This window comes from Euprymna scolopes, chromosome 30 (assembly GCF_053919585.1).
Source record: "Euprymna scolopes isolate OS-2025 chromosome 30, ASM5391958v1, whole genome shotgun sequence".
Classification (NCBI taxonomy): Eukaryota; Metazoa; Mollusca; class Cephalopoda; order Sepiida; family Sepiolidae; genus Euprymna; species Euprymna scolopes.
The window spans coordinates 102681742-102708093 of NC_136511.1; the positions used below are offsets into that span (position 1 = coordinate 102681742).

The 26352-nt window shown below is 31.3% G+C and overlaps 1 protein-coding gene across 5 annotated transcripts in view; it reads right to left on the reverse strand.

Annotated features, from left to right (window-relative positions):
* The window catches only part of LOC145254923 (glucose-induced degradation protein 4 homolog), a 72966-nt gene that overhangs the window by 14865 nt on the left and 31749 nt on the right, over positions 1-26352 (reverse strand). For 4 of the 5 annotated variants that reach the window (XR_013863843.1, XR_013863842.1, XM_080113897.1 and 1 more), the window contains exons 4-6: positions 24250-24380; positions 22836-22912; positions 10510-10524 (exon numbers count right to left, since the gene is read on the reverse strand). Coding sequence is in view for 3 of the 5 variants with exons in the window: in XM_080113897.1 (XP_079970023.1) it covers positions 22849-22912; positions 24250-24380 (195 nt within the window). In the remaining 2 variants the exon portion in view is untranslated. The remainder of the gene's footprint in view (positions 1-10509; positions 10525-22835; positions 22913-24249; positions 24381-26352) is intronic. The other variant, XM_080113895.1, reaches the window with a different exon arrangement.

Consider the following 26352-nt stretch of genomic DNA (forward strand, 5'->3'; position numbering starts at 1 on the left):
AAAAAATGGGCAATTTCTAAAAAAAACAAAACAAAAAAAACATCCGATCTTCAAGGTGGAGACGCTAACCTCAATATCGTTTAAAAAAAAAAAATCAACAAAATCTATGTAAATATATATATATATATATATATATATATAAATATAAATGGAGCCTTTAGATACAAAATTAATTGGCTCCAGCTTGGCTTTTGCATCTTAAAAGGCGTTTTACATGTAAAATGTCTAATCTGTTCTAAGCCATATGAAAACGCTCATTAAATCTTATAATCAGAGTAAAACCAGAATGAAATAAGAGCCAAATAGTATCCAACCACATCATTAATACCTTCACTTGTTATCTATTATTTTACTTTTCTTTGACATCTAAATATAAAATTCTATTTAATAAAAAACGACCGAGAGATATGACAGTTTTTTTTTTAAATTATTATTTTAATCATTACTGGTAAGACCACACCCTTAATGAAATCTATGGGCAATGCAGAAGGAAAAGGATGCAAAGTGAAATGAATTATTTACTTCCTAATAGCTAATTTTCGATTTCTAAGAAAAATAATAACTCCCTCATCCCTTACAAAAATTTCAGAGGATGTATGATAAAAATGAAAACAGAAAATCTTTCTTTAATCTATACCCTCCAAATGTGGTAAAAATTGTAATGCATACATTAATTCTTCAATTTAAAAAACTAATTTTAATTTGGGATGGGGGGAGGGCGGTAAATATAAAAACAAATTCAAGAAAAAAATGTTTTACAGATGAAAATCAAGACAACTATTTCCAGAAAATTACTAAAAAAAATTTTTTAATTGGATAAAACCCTTGATTTTAAAAAGATTTGCAAAGAATTAGGTGCCTAAAAAATAGTCTGTCACTATTATCTTTTGTATCCTGAAAATTTTTTAGTATGCAGAAACAAAAAAATTTTCACATCATGTTTCATAAGCAAACTTTCTGAGAAGTTGCATTGTGTATATATATATATATATAATGGATGATTAAGCAAAAGATTTATTTTTAGCAATGTTTGCTTTTATGCATATATATATATATATATATATATTAGTCTAGGTAAAGTTTGTATTCACAAGGTAAAAACTCAGAATTTTTACTGTATTTATGTAATAGTGCTTGATAATAAATAGAATTATTTATATATAATCAAATTTATTTATACAAACATATCATGGCTATGTATCAGAGACATGTTTAAATTGGAGCTCTGATAACATTGATATATATATATATATATATATATATATATATATATATATTAACATATAGCAAATTGATTTAGAAATTATTATCACATAAAAGTAAAAGATCAAAGAAGGAACACATTTTTTTTTTTTTGCTTTTTAATGTCAAGGGATTTTTTGTTTTTTGTTTTTGTTAGCGGTGGTTTAGAGGGAGTCCTTCTTTCTTCTTCAGAACAAGCAGTGAATTATGAAATAAAGAGAATGAAAAAAAAGTGGGGGCATTGGGTTCGTTCTACAATGGAGGAAAATGGCAATCGTGCAAAAAAAAAAAAAATGGCCACACTTAGGAAGAACGTGACAAAGAATTCTTTGGCTTTTTAAATTTTATTTTCTTTGTTAATTATGAAAATGGTTATTTTGACAAAAAAAAAAAAAAAAAAAAAAAAAAAAATGGCAACGAGTACAATATGCACTCTCCTATCTTCCCAACACACATCTTTCCAAAAAAAAAAAAATCATTTTCAGATTAAAAATTAATTAGAATTACTTGTACAATTTTTAGGAGATTAGTTCTGTTGACTATATTAATTTAACAATGATTCTCAATACCCCCTTGATCTTCAGTTTGAAGATCATGTTTATAAACACCATCAATTTGGCATAAAGCACTCATTCTAAGTTAATGGGCTACAACTTTTGCTTGTTTTTAATGCGCTAAAACACCAAATTAACACTTTTTAAAAGCAACTTGTTCAATTATTAGAAAGGGGTTCAGTTCACTAAGTAAATTTAATGTAATAACCAATCATAATAATTTTACAAGTTGATAGTTCTATAAACTTTTTCCACTATTCTTTAAAATATTTAATTTAATTTTTTCTTAAAGTATTTTTAAATTACTAGATCGACTAAAAACTAAATTCTCAGTTTATAATATTTTTTTGTGTGAAAAACTTTATATTTTAGAGTGGGCTATTTCTATTAAAGTTTAATTTAAGTTTAATTTAAGTTTTCTATTAAAGTTTAATTTAAAACAATTATCTTGCTTGAAATTATTATGAAAAATCTGTTAATAGGTTTGACTAAATCAAGTGAGATGGGAGTACATTAAAAATAAAATGTGTAATTTAAAAATCTTATAATCTGAAAATCTGGGGCTTAATTGATAATCAAGGCACCTCTCCCGTCTCCTCCAAAAATTTAATAAACATTCATGGGCGAGTTGGATGTTTGAGATGTATCGCAAAAGTTCTCTATTTCGCTAAATGCTGATGGGTGCAACACTTAACTTGACAGCATTCACTCACGATGGATTGAGCTGGCTTCTCCCAGAGAACATACAGCATCCCAGATAAACACAGACCACACAAGACTGTATGCAGCGGCCAAGATAATGATGGGTTACTAGTACCAAGACCAGCGGTGAACACCATAGACCTGTGGATCGGAGCTAGGTTCGACGTCAACTTGGTGGTGTGTAACCACATCTTTGGCCGGTCTCCCAGCCATCTTCGCAAATCTTGGGGTAGTTCTAGAGTTACTGCTTTATGGATGAACCCTTGCGTTGTAATGTGCAGCATGGCCAAACCAACAAATCTCTTTAAAAGCACTTGGTTCAGGGGGATGATCCCCGCAACACATCCAGATCTGTGTATTGGAAACTTTTTTTAAATAGCCAATAAAGGGTTTAATTGATTAAATTTGTCTCTGCTGCCCTTCAAAATGTTCTGTTCTTAAGAGATTAAATGTATTCTACTGTTTTTATTATTAAGGTGCAAGTCTACGCACCCCTTTGAGACGAAAAACAAAAATAAAAAAAAAATTCTCTATGATGTATGTACTCATGATGCAAAGAAAATATTGTATACCAAAAATCACATAAATATATTAAGTAGCTTTTTATTTATTTTAGAAAATTTAAAAAACCTTTTTCTACCAGAAACAAAGCATATTGCCGCGTAAGGGTCTACGATTCGAAATTATGTTTAACAGGGGAATTTGGGGAGTTCAGCAGCGAGATGTCTGTTCACAGTACATTTCAACTTCTGCCAATTAGTAGTCGGGGAAGCAACAAACAGGGAGGGAATTCCATCAGCCAAGTAGTCTGAGGGGAGAAGCTATTAGAGTAGATAGCTTTTTAAAAAATGAAAATTAAATTATGTCTACAAAAATGATCGATGAACTCTTGACTGTATTTTGCAGGACAAATGCGATAATTCTGGATAATTAAAAAACTTTTATAAAGATTTTAAAAAAGCCATTCTTAACATTAGGATTGGGGAGGGAGGGCATAGGAAAAACTCATATTTGCTTAGAACTAATTTTCTTTATAAAAATTTAACTATTTGATCAATTTACATGATTTTTAGAATATGATATTTTCTTTCTATCACGGGTATGCACATCATACAGATTAATTTTTTTTTTTTTTCTTGGGGTGGGGTTGTAGACTAGAACCCTATAATAATAAAAAAAATTGTAACGCTGAAAAGTTATTCTCCCCTATAAAAATAAAACTATATCCATGTGCACGTAACGTGTTTATCCATCAGCAGTGAATTTCTAACGCTTTTAACTAATGAATCGCATATCTCTTCATATGCAGGTCTTCTTCAGTGTTTGAACAGATATTCATCAGAAATGTTACAATTTAAAAGTCGAATTGAACACAATGGCAAAATTATACACTCGGAAGTCCTTTTTGCTTTTGATCAACTTTTAATATTCACCCGGCATTTATTTTTTCATGCGAAAGATGCAGCAAATAATTCTACATGAGCGTTTATTACTAATTCATTTATATACACACACGCATAATATTATTGAAAGGAATAAATACAAAAATTGGGCCCGTTTCTTATACTAATGATAAAGTCAAAATGACCCATTTCAAATTAATTCAACTTTACACATTAGATGCACAATCTTTTTATATACTGTTTATGTACATTGTAATATCGCAAGGTTAATTAATTTGCATATCGATTAAAAAAAATTTAAAAAAAAAGAAGATATTTCATTAATTATTATTTGTTGCTTTTTAATTAAATGATTGTTATCACTTTATTATAGCATATAATTCTGTTTTGTAATTTTTTTTTTTTTCTGGACAAATATATGGCATTCATGTTCAAATACTCCTTTCTTTAAAAGGATTGATTTGATTTTCAACAAGTTGCGATCTATTTCTAAATTGTAAGTGCAAAGACAAATAAATCTGTATCGAAATTACCAAAATCGTTTATGTCGATGGCTAGTGCTCCCATTACAAAGTTTCTAGGAGGGGGTGGGGAAGGAATACATATCTTAAAAATCATCTCCATAGTCATGCCAGACGAACACAAAATCGCATTTAACAGCAGAGGAGGAAAATGAGAGAATCATGTTCAAAGATCTTTTGGCCAAAATCAAAGTGTAGTATCTGTTCTTCAGATGCTGCACTTCCATTTCTTGTTCTCTGTCAGTGGAGGATCAGTCCTTCACGACTGAGACAATTTTTTATTTTTGAACCTTTTCTCCACGTTAAAAAACGACCCTGATGTCTAACTCTGTCCCATGGGGAGGCATTGTAAATAGGTACTATCACACACACGCGTGTGTGTGTGTATGTATGTGATGGTTGCAGTATTTACCCTGGGCCAGTTGGGCTGGCTCTTTCCAATAAGTTCACCATGTCCCATGTGTGCGTGCATATGTGTGTTCATAATCGATTGAGTTTGTTTCACAAGGTATGATTGAATAAATTTTTGTGTTTATATAAAAATGCTTAAGAATAAATAGAGCAGTATATTAAATATAAAACTTTATTTATACATCTTTTTGGATGGGGTAAGGGGGCTACACATTTACAGGCATGTTTTGGTTTAAGCTAAAATCAGCTTATTTATTTATTTGCGGACTATTATCCTCATCTTCATAGGTGTTGTTTCAGCAATAGTTTTGGTCAACTATTCCTCTGGCCTTCTTCAGATGGTTAACCGCAACGGGATAGGAATGCCGAGTCTCCTAACTATCCTCAGTAATTACTACCTCCCATACTTGCTGTTGTCTCATGTTTTGGCCGATTAATCCTTTCATCTCGTTTGGGTAGGATTGAAACCCCTATCTTCAGTAGATTCTCACCTAGAACCGTAGCGATTCAACGCCTCTACCCACTGTGCCACACAGTTTGAGATGTGAGAACAATTTTTTCAAGAGTCAAAACACGTGAACTATTCAAAATAATCTTATTTTAACTGAATCATGTGAAGAGAGAGAGAGAGAGAGAACATTTACGGCTAGAACTGAAATAGGTCTGCAAATTTGTTTATGTCATCAATTTTCCAAACACAAATATGTGGTAATATTTTTTAGCAATAATTTTTCTAAGAATTCAATAGCTTCCTCAGAGCCTTGGAGAATTACCTCTATTACATACATATGAGTTTCCTCCCTACACACGCATCTACTGGATAGAACTTGAATGCCTATTAGACACTGTCCTCAAGTGTCTACGGTCGTTCTGTACAGGAGTTTATAGAAAAACCTGGCATGAGGATACTTTTCCTTACAAGTAAACCATGACTAAATATTCCAAATCACATAGTATTTGTGGCCGAAATAAGATCTCATCAGTATGGCTAACTCACAGTGGCTTATATGAGATATGGTGCATATTCTTTAAGTGATGTTGCCTATACTAAGAACTAAGCTGGATACTCTACCAGACTAGCTGTATTCTTATCCTGGAATCCAGTCAGTCTAAGAAGCTGCAAGAAAGATATACTATAACATATTTAATTGGCCAATTGGAGAGTGGAAAATTAATATTCTTAACTTCTTTACTAACTCCACATTTGAGATGTAAAGGAGATTTAATGGAATATTAGAATATCTACATATCTTATGCAAAGATCAGATTAGGAAAAGGGGTTAACGCTTTTTTTATTTTGGAGAACTTTGACTAAAGTAAAATGAACACTACAAGTAAACTCTGATGAAATATTAAAATCACATGGTATTCGCAGCCCAAATAAGATCTCACTATGGATAACCCAAACTTTTACAAGTAATGTTGCACTTTCTCCAATTGATGTTACCTCAAGTAACATGAAGCTGGATACTCAACCAGACTAGATGAATTATTGTATTCTTGTCCTGGTATCCAGTAAGACCAAGAGACCACAAGAAACACAAACTATATTTAACTGGCCAATTCGATGCCTCTGTTTAGTCTCGAAAGACAAAGGATACCCCTGTAAGGGCAGCTGTGCATGTAATTGTGAGGCAAGGGTTGCGCAATCACCAACCACACCTCTCCTGGATTGACACTGTTTGAGTCCAGAGGCAAAGAGAAGTCTAGGACGACTGGAAACAATGCAGAGATAAGCGGAGAGCACATACAGTACCTGAAAGTCCCAAATGGTCACCTATTTAGTACTGACCTGGTTCGGTGTGTCAACGTAAATTATGCTGTATATTTAATTGGCCAATTATGGAGAGGAAAAGGACCCTTGATTTTGGAGAACTTTGACGTAAAATAAACAAATATAAAAGGATTGGATGAAATATTCAAGTTTATGAACATTATTAAAATAACCATTTTCAAATTGTTACGATTTCTTTAAAGCTTGTATTATTACACATTACTGTTCCTGAATGTCATTCTGACAATGTTTTGGCCAATGTAACCTCTGACATTCTCCAGCCATGTCTTATTGAACTCGAGAATCTACTTATAGAATTTAATAAGATACACTGAGAGAAGGTCGGAGGTTACATTAACCGAAAACATTGTTAAAATAACACCCAATCTGAGAAAAGTAGTTGGAATAAGATAATGCAAATAATTAATCCTAGTCTTAAAAATTCCAAGACATTCTTTAATGCCTTGTATAACGTACATTCCAGCCAAATAGACCTTTTCTTGGAAATTTTTCTTTTAAAACTAATATTTTATATTTTTTTCACTATTCATAAATTTGTCTAACTTTAACTCGGCTTCATGAAGAAAGCCTTTCTGACCAGAACATAAGCTATGTAAAGATAGAACAATTAAAAGATTTTGATTTTCTTTTCAATATATCAAGCAAATAAGTTCAGGTATATTAATAAAATGAGCTTAAAAGCAATATTTTTATTCAAAAGTGCTCAATACAGGGTAGAGCTTTATAAATAAACTCTGTATAAACATTAAAACAGTTTACATATAAATTATTTTAGATGTCTTGAAGTGCATAACATCAGAATTACCAAAATAATTATGAAATTGTCCAAACTGATTTTTGTAGGGCATTTTCTTCATTATTTTTGTCTATCCTAGTGATATGCACTTAGGCATAGGACACTAATTTATAGAGACTGTTTTAATGTTTTGGTGCTTATTAAGACAGAGTCAACAAATTGAGTTTTTAAATATGTCCTTGTAACCAAAAATAATATGTTACTTACTAAATTGTTGTGTCGAAAATAATATATCCAAATATTATAAAACTTCATGGAATAGAAAAACTGCTATTGTGTTTTCAGTAAAAAAGTTTATCGCGTTGGCCACCATTCAAAGGTGACCAACATTTTAGCCTCAGAGTTATGTCCCTTTGTGTTTGAAATCTTACATCTATGAAAAATACAATTTTCCTCCATTTTTCGTAAAAATTGCTTTCAACTATAAATAACTTTCTACTCTATGGATTTTTGTAATATTTGGATGTATTTCTATTTTTGGCATGACAATTAAGTAATATTACTCTTGGTTACAATTTTAAAAATCGATCTGTCGACAATCTTAACAAGCACAAATGTTTTTATATAAAGTTTATTTTATTTACCTCTGTTCCAGAAGGTGTGGTGTTGATAAAAGTTTTTTTGTGGAATGAACTGGATTCAACTTAGTTTACTCAAGTTTTCAGTCAATGTAGTTAACCACTTTTCCTGATATAAAATTTATAAATATATATTTATGTATATATATTTATATGGTTATGTATATTCTTGTAGCATTTGTTCTTTTCTGTCCTTTCTCTCTTTTAATTCCATCATCTTGCCCCCCTCCCTCTCTCTCGAATAAATTTTTCCGTTTCTAATCTCAAGGTTTTCAAAGTCAGTGTTGTCATTTTAGCTTTTACTTTTACATAAGTCAAGCTTTTTCTCTTCTTCCGACAAGAAACATTTAGCTCCAAAATGCCATGGCCTAAAGAGTTTTCTCCCTTATGCCCCTTTCTATAATCCTTGATAATGTAATAAAATAACTATATAACTTTATGCTCTATCTTCTCAACTTATTCTATATATTACGAAAATATATTTATTGCAAGTAAGCCACATAGAAACGTTCCATATTTCATTTCTATCTGTTTTTATCACTTTGGTTGAAATGTGCACAATGTCTACTCTTACAGATGTGCCTTGACCAAATCTGATCTATGAAGCAGGTTGTTATCCGAACGCTAACTATATGATTAGTTCACAAATGGGCAAAAGGTAGTAACAATTTCTGTGTAGCTTACTTGCCATAAATATATTTTCGTAATGCTACTAAGCTTTACTCATGTAATGAGCACTGTTGAAGTAAATACTGGAAATATCTCTACACAATATATTAAGTTACAGTTTTATATGTGTATATACATGAAATAATAATAAATTAAATAAGATATTTACATATTGAGTTTTGCCATACCAACAGTTTTATGTTGATGAAGTGACAAATATTCAGAGATAAACCTATTCGCCTTTGGAATGTTGAGTTTTTACTATCCTGATTTTTCAACATTTTGTGGCAAATTAGTACGTCATAGAATAATTGCCAGTTTATTAGCATGAAACCATTGATACGACAAAATCCATTGTTTCAATATCGTATTTAATAAATATATTAGTTTTTATCCTTATGAGTAAGCACTGGACAAAGTTTCTTAAAAAAAAAAAAAATGTTTATATATCATATCTATTAAGTAAATGGATACAAAGTCAAGTTTAGCATTTAGTGTTTGTGTAGATCGGGGTTCTTTTAAACAAACGCATTTCAGGTGAAAACATTATTACATACTTACGTGTCATGTTGAAATTAGTACAAATTCAAAAAATTATGAAAAATGATCCAATAGAAAAATAATTACATGTAAAAATAGAATTTATTGAATTACCGAGTTTTATCGTAGGTTTTAATGTGGAAAAATTGTGCGACTAATTCAGTAGGACAAACAAAAAAAAGGAGATAACCCTTGACTTAAATTAAAGGTCAGTCACTTTTAAACAAAATCTCGAAACGTAATTGAGGATGATTTTTTTGTTAAAAAAATACATCTAACACATCCACTGGATCATTTTTTTTTTTTTGGTAATTTTTGTAATTTATACTGATTTCAATATGTCTGTAATAATGGTTTCACCTGAACAGGATTTCAACAAATATGTAATAATGTTTTCACCTGAAATGCATTGGTTTAAAAGATCACCACTCTACACAAGCACGTAACATTTTATATATTTTTTAAAGCTTCCATCCTCCCATCTTTAAAAAAAAAAAAAAATAAATAAAATAGAATAAAACTGTTTGCATAAACATAACACATTTCTTGAAAAGATAATGCCCATCTGCATCAGCTAACAGAAAGTGTGATAGTGTTATTGGGTGGGGTAGGGGTTCTTCCTTTCGCGTGGAAAGATTATATACAACTTTGAGATACGCTCGGGAGAGCAGAGAGGTAAGTTGGGGAATTAGCAAAGGCGGATAAAAGGAGACGTTTAGTTGAGTTTTCTCACCAGGTTAGTTGTATGTGTGTGTGTGTGTGTCTATGTACACTAGAATAAAAATCACTCAGAAAAAGGAGGGGTGGAAGTAGGGCATTCAGAGATAAAGGGGGTGGGAGAAAAATATAGCAAGAAAAACTTTTAAACAAGAGAACAAAAAAACTTTAAAATATGGCGTTTAAAACAGAAAATAATTCAGAATTAATTTAAATTAATTTAAAGGTAATCTAATTTAATTACCTTTATAATTTAAAGTTTTCTTTTAGACTTAAAAAAATAAAATTAACCAAATGAAGGAAATGTTAAAAATAATAAATAGACTGTAAAAAATTTTTTTTATAGAACTTGAATAAATATATTTGTTTTTTTTTTCTTTAATAAAATAAAAAAGTTCTAGGTTTAAAAATAAAAAATTAATCGGAAAAAAAAGGACAGAAAGACATCATCTCCTTGCTTGCACGTCCCCCTCTCAGAAGACACCAGATGACATTCAACCATGTCAATTGAGGAAGTCTCCGGCAATTAGAATAAGAACCAGCATCAATTTAAAGTTGGCTCTTGAAATTCTGTTTCCTACCCTTGGGTCTGCTGCCTAAAAAAAAAAAAAAAAAAGAAAGAAAGAAAAAGCACATGAAAGATTTATTAGTAAAAGTAAGCCGTGATTGGTGAGACAAGGTCACATTAAGTTAGAAAGAGAAAGTGGTTTCAATATAAGTGGATTAGAACGGCATTCTCCAAGATGGCTCATAACAATGGAGATAATTTTAAGAAACAAGAGTTATCTCCCTTGCACCACAGAAATATTTGTAGATGGGTGTACGATAATTTTGTTGCGTCTGAAGAGTTTCTTTTTCACAATTTTACTTAATCAGCAAAGTATCAATATTTTTGCACGAGTTTCAGATCACACATACGTTTCATTTTACAATATGAACTATAAATTCATTTTTTATGATAGAAAATAAAATACAGTGAAATAAGATGGTAGTAAAATTGTAGAGAAGTATAAAAAAATGTCTCCTGATTAGAAAAAAATTGGACTAAGAAGGGAATAAGGGCATAAGCCAATGAGAGAAACAAAAGGACAGATTTCGGTCAACACCAGTTTGACCATGACTTCTGAAAACGCACATGGCCTCTGTAAACAAATGTAAAATAACCGACTTGTTTGGATTTTCATGATGGTTTTGCAGATTTTTGTTAAGACTTTTTTTTTTTTTATGTAGAATGCGTTTTTGACAAAGCTATTTAAACTAAACTTTTGATGGTAGGCATTTTATTTTTTAAATAAGGAAAAGCACACTGTTCAAATTTAAGGTGTTTCATTATGGGATAAAAAAGATCCCCAAAATGAGACACTCTGAACCGAGATATTTTAAAAGTTATACAGGCTGTTCCAAAAGTCTTGGGTGCATTTTGACATTAAATATCTCAAGAACTATTAAGGATATAAAAACGCATCTGGTATATTCAGAAAGCTTGTAATCTTAAGTTTTTCATGGAATGTTGAAGATGTTCAATGTGAGCACCATTGGTTACACATCAAGCCAATAGTCAAATTTTTGCCAAACACATCCCAGCAATGCGTTGCCAATGGTTGCAACAGCTTCTGTTGTTCAAGCCTTCAGCTCATCCATGTCTCTTAGAATGCTAGGTACATTCTCCACACAAAAAAAAAAAAAAAAAAAATCACAGGGTGCGAGATCTGGAAATCTGGGAGGATAGGACATGAGATAGTGATCATCTTGCCCAAATCATTCACTCCATCTGTCAATTTATAAAAACAGAATATCTATACTATACAAGTCATTTTCTTTTATAAAATCTAAGTTATTTTTACAGAAATGCCATAATGCAACTTAATGTTTCGTGAACAACGACCAATGATATTTATACAGCATTCCGAGGAATATTATCTAAGTATATATTATTAAAGAGTCGTGATTTCAAAAGTAAAAAAAACAAAAAAAAACAAACAAGTATTTAGGTGCCATCAGCTAGAATCAAAACCAAAACTGTAGCTGGTGAGGTTACCAATGTGACACGCATATAAAGATGAATATACAAAATGTTGAACGATTTTTTCAATTTTGACCCATTTTCGAAAGCAATTTTAACTGGCTAAAGACAAATAAAAGAACGGTGCACAAAAAATCCAATCATTTGAGGCCCCTAGCACTGCTCTGTAACTTTTAGTTTCAGAGGAGATAGAGTTTGAAAATATGGAGACAGATATATAGCTGTTTATATATTATATATATATATATATATATTCTAAATATGGAGACAGATATATAGCTGTTTATATATTCTCTCTCTCTCTATATATATATTCTAAATATATATATTCTAAATATAGAGACAGATATATAGCTGTTTATATATTAGACTAGCAGTTCAGCCCAGCTTTGTTCAGGCCCTGGTACTGTTCATAACATGCCCTACATGTGAATACACTTTAAGATTTAAAATGTTTAGACCAAAATTTCTCTGAGTAATTTCGTAGAGGTCAATTTTTTTTTTAAAACTTTGACCCCAATTTTGACCACTTAACATTTTATATTTTGGTCTCAAATCAAAATAAAATGTTTTACCCATGTCTACATCTAAAATTTCAAGTCTTTAGACCCGAAATTGGCGGAGGGATTTGGTAGAATCTGTAAAGATCAACTCTTTCAACTATGCCAAATATTTTGCCACATGTCTGAATACCGGTTATGCATAAATTTCAAATGTTTAGACCCAAAATTTGCTGAGTAGTTTGCTAGACAGCACAAAGGTAAAATCTTTTGAACTGACTCCTTGGCAGCTCAAATTTTCGACCCAAACTGATTAAAAAAAGCTTGCCCTATTTCTGAATACCTAGGGACCCCAATTTCCGTTTCAAATTTTCCTTGATTCCGTTTCCACTTTTAGTTAATTTCGTTTTTTTCCGTTTTCACGTTTGCAAAATTTAATTTTCTTTAGTTTTTATGTTTATTGAATTTTTAATACTTTTAAGAGAAAATTGAGATAAATGAAAACTTATAAAACAATTCAAACTTTTTTTCTATTTGAAGAGATACATGTTTTTACATGTTGGAATTTTTATCATCACAAAAAGTATTTACAACAAATAACTTCAAGTATATTAAAACTACAACTTTTTGCAAAACAATATTTCAATCATAATTCAAATACTTTAACAAAATTTAAACATTAAAAAAATATCACAAATTGAAAAACAGCTCAAAATTTGAAATTTAATATTTTCCATGTTATAAAATTAGCAATCAGTAAATCTTTTTTCTAAATCTCCATTGAAGTACAACATTGTCAATTGCTTGATATTCGCAGGGGTTGGATTTTCACGTTTTTTATTCATTAAATGTTTATATTGAGAAAATGAACATTCAACATCCACACTAGTAACAGGCATCCATATGATTTTATCAGCAATCTGTTTTAGAAGATGAAATCTGCCCTTATTTACATTCCAAAATGCTGGTATATTAAAAGGATTTGGTAAGTTTTCTTTGCAGTTTACATAAATTTAGAATTCTTCTACAAGTTCAGTAGAAGGATTTTGAAAGTCTTTAATAGCTGCAAATGTATCCATATTGTGATTTATACAGGGTAGTTGTCTTGGATCAAATATACGAGCCTCATTGTAAAAGTTATACACAGGGTGGGCTTCCAGGTATTTATTCAATTTAGTAAAAGATAGACTGAACAATTCTTGGAAGTTTGAGATAACTCTCCCTTTCTGCAGTTTTTAGTTCAGACAGAATACGGTCAATTTCAAGGCCAAATGTTAATTTTTATATACCAGCATGTAAATACCGTTTCACATCTTCCATCATATTATAAACAAAATAAGCAAGTGGAGGTTTAGTTTCTTCTAAGCTTGTCAAAGCTTTTATTAAAAGTGTGCACTTCTCTGTAATAAAAAAACAGATTGAGGCATGATGTAGTCGATCATCATCTACTAATTCAAGAATTCTTTCTACTGCAAGGCCATGACTCTTTTCTTGCTTAAAGAATCCTTCATAAAATTGTATGAAAGATGAATGATATCTGGCAGCATTAAACCAGGAATTCCATCTGATTGTCACTGGGACATGGGGTAGTTTCACTTGTTCTTTAGGCAAATAATTTTCAAGCCATTTCAAATATCGTTTTTTTCGACTCGGCTTTCTAAAAAAGGCTGATTTGATGAAAGTAGTGAGCTGGGTAACATTATCAAATGCTGGCCAATTTGAGAATACTTCAACTAGATTTAAAATGTCTGCCAAACACAACACATGGTAGCTGTTGTTAAAGATATTTGTTAAGACTTCTCTATGAGCTTTTTTGTAATAGGTTGCCGAATCTGTTACAAAAGCAAGGATCTTTTCAAATTCTATGTCAAAATGAGTTATAGCTCGGACACATGCTTGACCTTCTTTTTGATGATTGCATTCTGACAGGGTAACACCATCAATAAGAAATGACTCACCATGAATGTTTGCAACAATATTTAAAATGCTGTCGTCACGACAGTCTGTTGTTTCATCTGTTATGATACTAATCCATTCATTCGCAAGCTGGGCTGAGCAGCAAAATGGCAAATAATTTGGAAGATGGAGCTCCCTAATACAATTAACACTTTGAATAGAGCCACCTTCCTTACAGTATTTTAATAAAAATGGTCTCATTTTATCAATTTTATGAAGGGGAATGTCCGATAAAGTGCACATTTAAAAAAAAATCAAGAATAAATTCATCTCGTTTGTCTTTACTTTTGAACATTGTTGTAATTGTCTTCTGTTTCACTTGAGATGACCCAGTTGAAGATTTTTTTCTCATATGAACTTTTGATTTTATGTGGGCTTTGATTGTATCAATCCTAAAAATATCGACACTGTGTAGACAAAATTTGCAGAATAGCATATTGGCTTCTGCATAAAAGTCGCCAGGAAATTGTTCAACTCTAGCTTTTGTACAAATTTTAGATACTGGGGTCATTCTTTTTCCTTTTGGAGGAGCAGATGAAATTTTAAAACTGGTTTCACTCATTTTGATGAAAAAAAATCAGAGAGAACTGCAATATACCAGTGTAGATTTTAAACTGTAGTCCAATGTTTGAAGAAGAAAACTTTTTTTATATTTCTAAACTGTAATAGGGAAATGTACTATTTCATAAAATAAGTTAGACAATAAAACCATATAAATAGATTATTAAAAATATATTGATTGCTTTGATGTTGCTCTTTTTCCTTTCATTCTTTTTTAAGTTAAAAGTATTGTCTATAGACAGAGATATAATATATTAGGAAGGAGAATACTAGGAATCTCCAATTTTTCAGCTAATGTATATCTTTCAAAATTTATAACTATGTGAAAAATGTATTTAGAGTCTTAATTTTTTTTTTAAATAAACCTAGCAAAGATCAAAGTATTTACAAAAAAAGTGTTTTTTTAAAAATGGACTTTGTTTTTTTTTTAATGAGGGCTGTTAAAAAAAAAAAAAAAAAAAAAATCGAACTTTTAAATTTTAGTCAAAATTTAAAAAAAAATCTAATAAAAATATAAAAAATAACTTATCCGACAAAAATAAATCACCAATAAGTGCTTCAAAGAGTCTTCTACGAGAATTCAACTGAATAAATGATCCAAAGTTCATAAATTTGGAATTTAAACCAATATTTTCAAAGCCCGGTTTAAAAAATGTGCCGAAAATTTAAACAAATCAGTTTCTTTTTTTTTTACCCCAATACTAACTTGGGGGGGGGGGGGGGAAGAATAAAATAATTTTTTCCATTAAGAGCCCCCTTAGACTCCCCCCCCAGAACTCCTGACTTTCAATTTATGACACTCCCTTACTTCAACGCATTACTCACTTTCATTTCTCCCCCTACTACAAATCTGTCAACAGATAAGATAACAGTTACTAGTGACATGGAAAACATGGCCTCTTCCTTCTGAATGTTTTTTTCTCTTTTTTAGGTTAAAACTATTGTCTTAAACCCCACTTCCACTTAATCAGTGAGATTATAAACAGTGTATTTGGAAGGGGAGAAATATTGTCTTTGATCTGCTTTCATAACGGGGTGGGGGTGGGGGGTGTTAAATATTTCAAAATAAGATGATGAATATTTTAGTTTTTTTATATGAATGCAGACACTGATTTTAAAATGTTTTTTTAGGTTTCAAAAAAGTAATATTTATAAAGAATAAAATTGAAAAAAAAAAAACAAAAAAAAAACAAAAAAAACAAGGTCGCTGTTTTATTAATTATAATATTTACACACCGCAAGTACTTAAGTATATTATTGAAAAAAAAAAAAAAAAGAAAATGATTAATTTAACATAAAAAATGATTCCACTGAAAAAAACAGAATTCCATTTCAAATCTACAATTTCGTAATTCCGTCTGCGATTCTGTGATTGTGGAAAATTGGAGCCCTTAAATATGCTTTATGTAAAATTTCAAATGTTTAGACAAGAAATTGGCTGAGTAATTTGGTAGAGACCACAGAGGTTAAATTATTTAAAACTTGGATTCCAATTTTGACGCCTTAAAATTTATTTTTGGGGGCTTAAATCAAATTAAAAATTTTGATCCATGTCCAAGTAACCTACATTTAAAATTTCAAGTGTTTAGACCCAAAATTGGCAGAGGAGTTTGGTAGAGTTTTCAAAGGTCAAATCATTGAACTTTGATCCCTTGACAGCCAAATTTCTAGCTGAAAATCGATTAAAAAGATTTTCTTAAATCTCAATACTCCTTATGTCAAATCTTGAGTCTCTAGACTGAAAATTGACAGAGTTATTTGGTAGGGAAATGTACAGACACACACACATTTTCACTTTTATAGATATATAAATCTATCTATATATCTATAAAAGTGAACGTGTCTGTCTGTCTATGTACATTTCCCTACGCAATAACTGTCAATTTTTAGTCTACAGACTTGAAATTTGATATACAGGGTACTGAGATTTAGGAAAATCGATGTGATCGGTTTTCGGCCAGAAATTTGGCTGTTAAGGAGTCAAAGTTAAACGATTTGACCTTTGAGAACTCTACCAAACTCCTCCAACAATTTTGGGTCTAAACACTTGAAATTTTAGATATAGGTTCCTTGGACATGGATCTAATTTAATAACTTGATTTGAGCCCAAAGCAATAAATGTTAAGGGGTCAAAGTTAAAAAAATTGACCGTTTTTTTTGTTTTTGCTCAGCATACACACACCTCCAAACACCCGGGCAACGCCGGGCCGAAATGCTAGTATATCTATAAAAGTGAATGTCTGTCTGTGTGTGTCAATTTTCAGTCTACAGACTCAAAATTCGATGTACAGGGTATTGAGATTTGGGAAAATCTTTGCAATCTGTTTTCGGCCAAAAATTTGGCTGTTAAGGGATCAAAGTTCAACGATTTGACCTTTGAGAAATCTACCAAATTCCTCTACCAATTTTGGGTATAAACAATTGGAATTTTAGATATAGGTTTCTTGGACATGGATCTAACTTAACTTGATTTGAGCCCAAAACAATAAATGTTAAGGGGTCATAATAGTGATCAAAGTTAAAAAAAAATTTGACCTCTGTAGTCTCTACCAAATTACTTGGAAAATTTCTAGTCTAAACATTTGAAATTTTACATAAAGGGTATTCAGAGATAGGGCAAGCTTTTTAATCGGTTTGGGTTGAAAATTTGAGCTAGCAGTATATAAATGTATGTATGTTTTCATGTCTGCCTAAAACTTTCGACAGAGGCAACGGATTTTCACAAGATCAGTATCGTTTTTAAGCTCGACCTTTCAGACGACAAATGTCGAAAAATTGTCTAGAAACATTAATTTCTTCATCCTCAACTGGGCACTTTTCTACAGGGAGGGGTCGCTTTTATCACTGATATTTTCAAAAGTCATCCCCTCTTTTTGATGGTCTAGCCTTAATTTAAACCTACGTCACTTCCGGTTTGGTGGTGGTCATAACAGCAAAGAAGTCACGTCTTTTTCCCGTTCTTTTCCTCCTTCGCGGTACGGGTTTGAGCCTGCCTTCCTACTACCACCTTTTTTTTGGCTCAACACACACCTTCAAACACCAAACTCCCGGGCAACGCCGGGCACCCATGCTAGTTTGTATATAAAATTATGCATTTTTCAAATTTCGCTTGTTTATACGTGTTGCTTATGGAGGTGATTTTATTATGTATAAAAACTGCCTCAATCTAGAAGGATTTCTCCTTCACTGCCCATAGACAGGAAAGATCAGAATCCTAAATTCTTCTTTTTTTTATGTTGATTTTTAATGGTAGGGAAAATCCTGTTCTCCACAAAATATTTTGTAAATAATATAACTTGTTTTTTGTCTTTTTAAAAATAAAAATGCCTACCAAAAAATAATAGCTCATATTTTTTTTTTTTCATTGTTTATTAAACGTTTTTGCATTGTTCGATTTCATCTTTGCTCTCCTTAGTCAATGATGAAGAAATCACTTTGAGGGATCTTCTTCCTCCCAAAATGGAACACTAGCTTGGAACAGCATCTTTTCCTTATTTAAAAAATAAAATACATTTCATTAAAAAGTTTAGTTTAAATAGTTAGCGATTTAATCAATTATTTAATTTTAAGTTTAAATAGTTGGTGATTTAATTAATTAATTAATTATTTAAAAACAAATACAAATCTTTTATGATACACATACTCCTGAAATATTCATATTCCAAAAATCATATGAATTGATCAAATAGTTTTTTTTTTTTTTTTTAACTGAGAAAATGAAAATTTACAATTTTTATACTAAATGTATCCATTATAAGGCTGATTTTGATTTTAATATTTTGAATGGTGTTGTCAACCTTTTATTTATGCGGGATCAAAAACATGGATGACCAAAAATGCTATGTCTCGCTTAGTCATAAAATTTGATTTTTTTTAGCTGCTAAAAAAACTTCTTGATCAATTTATGTGAGTTTTGAAATATGACATCTTCAATCCATGATAAGTATGTGTATCATAAAGATTTTTGTTTTTAAGTGTAATTCTACATAAGCACTACATAATTTTATTAAAAAGTTTTGAAAATATCTTACAAAAAAAAAAAGAAAAAAAAGTGCACTTTACAAAGAAAATAAATCTTACTCATGAAAAATTTGTGAAACAATCATGAAAATCCAAAGTCGGTTATTTTATATTTGTTTACAGAAGTCATATGCATTTTTAAAGGTCAAGGTCAAACCAGTGTCTACAAAAATCTGTCTTTTTGTTTCTCTCATCAGCTCACATTGCTTGGGGGGTCTATATTCCATTCTTAGTCCAAAAAATTAGATAAAAAGTTGACATTTTCCAATAAACTAAAAACACAAATTTAAATAAATAAATTAAATAAAAGTAATTATATAAAAAAGGCAAAATAATCAGTGATGAAATGATTCCAAAATGTTCTCCCGCTTTCAATACAATTACCGATTCTGTTCTAAATTCCTGATTTTGATACAAGTATCGATTTTATTTTATTTTTTAATTTCTAAATATTTAATTATAGATTTAATGCTCTTATAAAATACTAGCAGTTCAGCCCAGTTTTGCTTGGGCTCTATGTACTGTTCATAACTTTATGTGCATATATATTTAAAAATTTGACTCATGTCCAGGTAACCTATATCTAAAATTTCAAATGTTTAAACCCAAAATTGGCAGAAGAGTTTGGTAGAGTTTGCAAAGGTCAACTCTTTCAACTTTGACCTCTTGGCAACCAAATTTTGTCCAAAAACTGATTAAAAAGCTTGCTGCATGTCTGAATATCGTTTATGTAAAATTTCAAATGTTTAGACCCAAAATTTACTGAATAGTTTGCTAGAGACCACAAAGGTTAACTCTTTTGAACTTTGACCCCTTGGCTGCCAAATTTTGTCCAAAAACTGATTAAAAAACTTGCCCTATGTCTGAATACACTTTATGTAAAATTTCAAATGTTTAGAGCAAAAATTGGCTGAGTAATTTGGTAAAGACTGCAATGGTCAAGTTTTTTTTGTTTTTTTTTAAACGCTGATCCCAATTTTGATCCCCTTAACATTTGTTTTGGGCTCAAATCAAATTAAAAAGTTTGATCCATGTTCAAGTAACCTACATCTAAAATTTCAAGTGTTTAGAACCAAAATTAGTGGAGAAGTTTGGTAAAGTTTTCAAAGATCAAATTGTTGAACTTTGACCCCCTGACAGCCAAATTTCTGTCCAAAAACCGATTAAAAAGGTTTTCCCAAATCTCAATACCCCTTATGTCAAATCTTGAGTCTGTAGACTGAAAATTGACAGTAGTTTGGTAAGGAAATACACACACAATTTCACTTTTATAGATATATAGATTCAAATGATGGTACACCCCGTGTAATGTCTGCATATATTTTGCAAAACATAGAAAATACACTTGAGAGGTGGGGGGCATATATTACAAGAGTAAATGTTTCTAAATGTTTTTCTCAAATGTTTTCCTTGTAAGTGATAGAAAATTGTGAGATAAAATTCATTTTCATTTCAAAACAAAGTCGATTTGCATTTGTTCGTCATTGACGCTATTTTAAATTTTTATAGACAATTAAAAATTGACGATTGGTATGCAAAATAAAACTGTGGGAAGAGAATAGTTAACAAAGTTTGTCTTAATGTCAAGAATGAGTTTCTACATAATGTTACTATTTAGAAAACCATTCTTTTGGTGAGAAAGAATGACTGTTTACTACTTTCTGCTTTCCCTCTATGAAAGAATCTTTATATTTTTTCTCTCAAATATAATGAGTTGTTCGATGATTAGATTGAGTTGCTTTACTGTAAAAGAAAAACAAAATACAGATAATAATAATAGTAATGGAAAATTAATAATAATATAATAATAATAACGGAAAATTAGTAGATTAACACCTTTAGCTAAATCAATTTCCCAAAATGCATTGAAAAGACAAAAAAAAAAACAAAAACAAAACAATTATTTTAGAATTTTGAGTAAGAAATTATTTTTTATTTTTTGTATTACATTTTCACCCCAAACAAGACACATTGCCACTTTGATGTAGGGGGGCTACTATCAATGACATAATCTACAGGGGTACTATGTGGGGAGTTGGGCAGCAAGATGTCGGTTCACATTACACTTGAACTTCTGCATGTCAGTACAGTTGGGGAAGCAGGAACCCAGAAGGGAATTCCAAATTCTAGCGGTTCTGGGGAAGAAACTACTAGAGTAGAAGGCTCTCTTACATCTAGGGATCTCTACTGTGAAGGGGTGGGATTTAGCTGATTGTTGGGTTTGTCAGGGGTATTTATGTCGAGGGGGTACGAGTGCTTGCAGTTCGTCGGAGCATTCACCGTTAAAGTACTTGTAGAACAGGCAGAGGGATGCTACATTTCGTCGATAGGACAGAGGTTGAAGCGTAGATGACAGTTCAGGACATATCAGGTTGGCGACTCTTCTGAACCTTGTCTAGGAGCGAGAGACTAGTAGCAGATGCACTAGCTCATATATGACAAAACTCCATACATGGGCGAATGGTGGCCTTGTAGAGGTACAGGATACTTTCAGGCGTTAGTAGCTTTCTAGCATGGTAAAGAGAACCTACCTTCTTCGCAGCGGTCCTGGCAATGCTCTCAATGTAATTGTTCCAACTCATGTTTCCTGTGAATGTTAGGCCAAGGAGTTTAAAAGATGTACTTTCAGATAAAGAATGCCTCAGTTTTTGTATGAATTAAAATATAATATTTATGTGTATTTTATGACTGGCCAACGCTGGGCGACCTGCTTGTATTTTATAAAATGATACATCACGTATACAATTTTGATTTCCATACTTACTTCAGTAGAGCTCAGTACTATAAAATATAACTTGTAAGTTTTACACTGACAAGACAAAAACATTTCACAAATTGTTGGGGGTTGGAGGTTACATCAGAATAAATGCAAAAATAACACTCAAGATAAGAATAATCGTTTGAATATTCCAATACAAGATGAAAATAATAGTCGAAGTAATGAAATTTTTTTTTCTTTTAAAACTTTTGCTTCTAATTCATAAAAATATTCTTGATGGCAAGTAAATAAACGTGTGTGCAACAACAGTGCTCATACAGAATATGAACCAAACTAAACAGACTTTCGACGAATAAGATTTACATAAACAGTTTGCGGTTGTTGATGCAATATTCACCAGAATGAATTAAACCAGCTCCTCCGATGAACGCAGACCACACACAACAATCTGAAGTGGCCAAGATAGTGATGTACAGCCAGTCCCGGGACCAACAGTGAACATCATAAACATGTGGACTGGAGCTAGGTTCAATGTTGGCTTCGATGGTGTGTAACCATGTTTTCAGTTGGCCTCCAAAGTGTCTTCATCAACCTTGGAACTATTCCTTCGTAGATGAACTCGAGTTGAAACATGCATGTGGCCAAACCAACAAAGTCTTCTCTTTAAAAGATATTAATGAGGATGTAAACAGTTGGAAAAAAACTGTCAAACAGAGAGTAGACAATGACCCTCCCCTACGATTTTGTAATAATTAACAAAAAAAAAACAAAACATTCATACTTATTTTTTTGTTAGTTTGAAAGAGTCTCCATTGTTAGCAAACAGTTAAATCAATACATAGATTAAGACTCCAAAAATTTGTTTTATAGAAATCATTCCAGACAAGGCATGAAGCTACTTGATGTAAGAGACTATCAAGGTTAACAATAATTAGGTTAGGTTAGGGTTGAGTTAAGGTAAATTAAGAGTAAAAAAAAAAAGAAAGAAAATAGTTATCTTTTGTAGATTTTTTTATGTGAATGAAAAATTTATTTCTGGCTGGTTCTAACAAATCTATTTCATTAAGAGTTGGTTTAGTTTGGTTCATATACTGCAGAAGTAGTGATTAGGATAAAAGAAAAACGTACAGACTCACGCTGGTCATCGGAAAGCATAGACTGGTGCACTTTGTTCACTGATGTGCTCAAGTTTTAGAGATTGATACCTGAAATAGAAATTGTGAAACAAAAGTTTTTTTTGTTTTGTTAAATGGACAAACAAGAAAGAGTTTATTCTTAAAATATTTCCCTTCAATTTACACAATTAATGATGTAAATGCTATTTCAAACTTAAGCATGACAGACCGACACTAGAATAAACTGACAAACAGACACAGAGAGATGATTACAGAGTTCATACAGATTTTCAATATCCATTTTTAAGAACTTTTCAAGGACTTCAAGACTTTTCAAAGTTTTTCAAGACCTTCTTCAGACAAAATTTAAGATTTCAAAACAAAATTTGCAATTTGTTTTACAATCCACAATGATTTGAAACATTAGTAAAATAATAATAAAAAAAAAATCAATAGAACAAATAAATATTATCATAGCCAATAAAAATTACTTTGCAATCTACCTGCACCATTTTTTGGATGTTTTTAAGTATTTTAAATGCTTTTTATTTCATCTAAAATATTAACTATCTTGATTGCTTTTAATTTCCAACCAATATTGTTGCCGACTTGTCCATTTTTTTTTTAACCTGGCCAGCCTAACTTTAAATTATTACAATTCACAATGGGGTCGCCATTGGAGAGTCCCAGCCATACAAGGAAAGCATTTTATCACGAAACTACCTTGGGTAGTTTCATGATAAAGGGATGTAACTCGTACACACAAGACTACTATGCACTTTCAGGACGATGTATTTCGATTTCATTTTCAATATTTAAAAAATATGTTAATAGTATTTTTATTAACATTCAAAAAATAATTTAATAGTATTTATTTCGATTTTGTAATATTTCGACACAAAGTTTTACTAGACATAAAGAATACAATTTTCAAAGTCTTTTCAAGAAATTTTCAAGACATTTTCCATATTTTCAATGACTTTTCAAGGTAATATAATAAAAATAAGGCCCTTTCAAGGCAAAATTCAAAATTCAAGAACTTTTCAAGTTTGTATGAATCCTGGATTGGACGCATCTAAAAATTATATTTTAAACTAGCATAACAGACCGATGAAAATGCTATTTCAAATAACAGCTTGACACTGATCAACTGAGATACTAACAGAGATAACTAAATATTTTTTCTTTACTTTCTTTCACTTCAAACAGGGCATATTGCCACTTGAATGTAAGAGGGTACTATTTGGGATCATATCCCCAGGGACATTATGCAGGGAGTTGATCAGCAAGATGTTTGTTCACATTACATTTAAACTTCTGCATGTTACAGAAGTGTAACAGTGTAAAGTCAGGGAAGTAGGAGAACAAAAAAGAATTTCTAGCAATTCAAATTTTTGTAATGAAACAATAAATAAAAATACACTTACCATTCTGAACTACGATGATAGTAATAGCCTTCTATAGTTGAATTTGATTTCCAGAAGCAAATATAATAGAAACCAGCAAATGAAGCGCCATTGATATCTTTAATTTTATGGTTCGGTACCAAGAAATGTTCCTGAAGAAATAGAAAAATGTATTGTAAGAAGAATATTACCCTATAATTTTGGAAGAATGAGGTAGTCTGCTAGATTGGTTGGTTATTTTTGTTTTACGGCATATCAAACTTTTTCAGGTTATTTAATGCCGAATCTAGTTATTTTGAGGAACGATTTTTAATGAAGTATATTTGTTTTTTAAGTCGGATTCTATTTAACCCATAGTTGGGACCCTAACAGGTACTACCACTCCAGGTCAGAATGGACCTGGGAGCAATGGCAATTAAAGGGGGGCTCCACACTCCCCAAGGCCCGCAAGGTGGGGCCTCACCATCGGATATAGTTTTAGGTCATATCCAGGACCAGTCAGCTAGAAGCCTTGTGTGTAGTGTCCAAATTGAATTTTGAAGGCTGTGACAATTTAGTAGAAAACATCACTGTATACGAGACAAAGTAAACAAAACAAAATAACAGTATTGAAGAATTCAATAATTTTCAATTAAATATTTGTCAACATAGTGTGTTGATCTAGGAATGGATGGTGTCTTATTCTTTAAATTTTCCGAGGTATTTAAAATTAAATACCGATTGTGATACTATGGAGCCCCTCCCCCCCCACTTCCCAAGTGTTACGAAGTAGAGGAGAACAAGAAAATAAAAATAAATATAACAAAAGAGGAAATAGGTTTATTGGTAAAACAAAGGCGTGGAATATGGGGTTGGTGGAAAGATAATAGATAGGAATTTGTTCACCAATACAGACAAAAGAGAGCTAAGGTAGGGTTTTAATCAAGGTGCAACAATGACTGTAACAAAAGGACTGAATAATGAATGTAGATATATTTAGTGTTGGTTTGTGAGCACTTTGGGGAGTGGCTATGAATTTATGATGGTAAGAATAGTTTACAGATGGTCTTGAGTGTTTGCGACATTTTACAACAGTCCAGTTGAGGACAGTAGCTAGTTAGGTAGGTTAGGTACAGTTGACAAGAGTTGTAAGTTCGAAATAGAAAAAGCAAGGTCATAGCTCAGAGAAGATGGGGAAATAAATTGATCAAATAACGACAAAGAGACTTTGGCAGATGATTACCAAGATATGGATGTTAGCGCTTAGAGGGTAGTTTGCCATGATGGGGGTTACACATGTACCCAGAGTGCAACTAATATTTACAGAAAGTGTTGGAGTGTGTTTTGTTTCTCTTTTTCAACCTTGTAAACCCGTGCACACACCCTTGACAGTCACCAATGTGTAAGAGACAACATGGCCAGAATCAGAAAAGGAGACAAAAAAAAAAAGAAGACTATGAAAACAATGTTTGGATTGGCGAGGTTATTGGTGAAGAATTACATGGTCTCACAAGATTACTTCTTTAGAAATTAGATTTCATTCGAAAATAGTAGATTATACTTATTTACAAGTGCCTCATATTCATAAAAAAACAAAAAAAAAAAAACCCCAACAAATGTCCACAATTTTATTTAAATTAAATTACAGATACTTATTTTACTAAACCATAAAAACTCAATTTAAAACTATCGGTAAGGATATGGAAATACTATTCACACCTCCCAAACTTAACAATTCTTTTTTTGATTATTTGGATTACTGCCCCCATCTTAAGTGTTATTCTCACAACGTTTCAGATAATCTTGTAAAAGTGTTTTCTTTAACTTGTTTATGCAAAAATGCAAGAGTTGTTTTTGAACCATAATATTTTTATTTATACATATTTCAATTTCAATTATTCTTATACAAGCCACTAACAGACTTTACTTATTTTCATTGGACCTGTTCCAATGAAACATGCTATCATCTAAGAAATAAGTTGATAGCATTAGTATATTCATTCATTTATATAATTTTTCTTCAGATTTCATACGCGATACTAAATAGATTTTAACCAGCAGCACTTTTAATGCCTGTCACTGCATACCTGTAATTCTATCTTCACTTTAAATATTTGCTGACTTTGCAATATTTTTTCTTTCCAT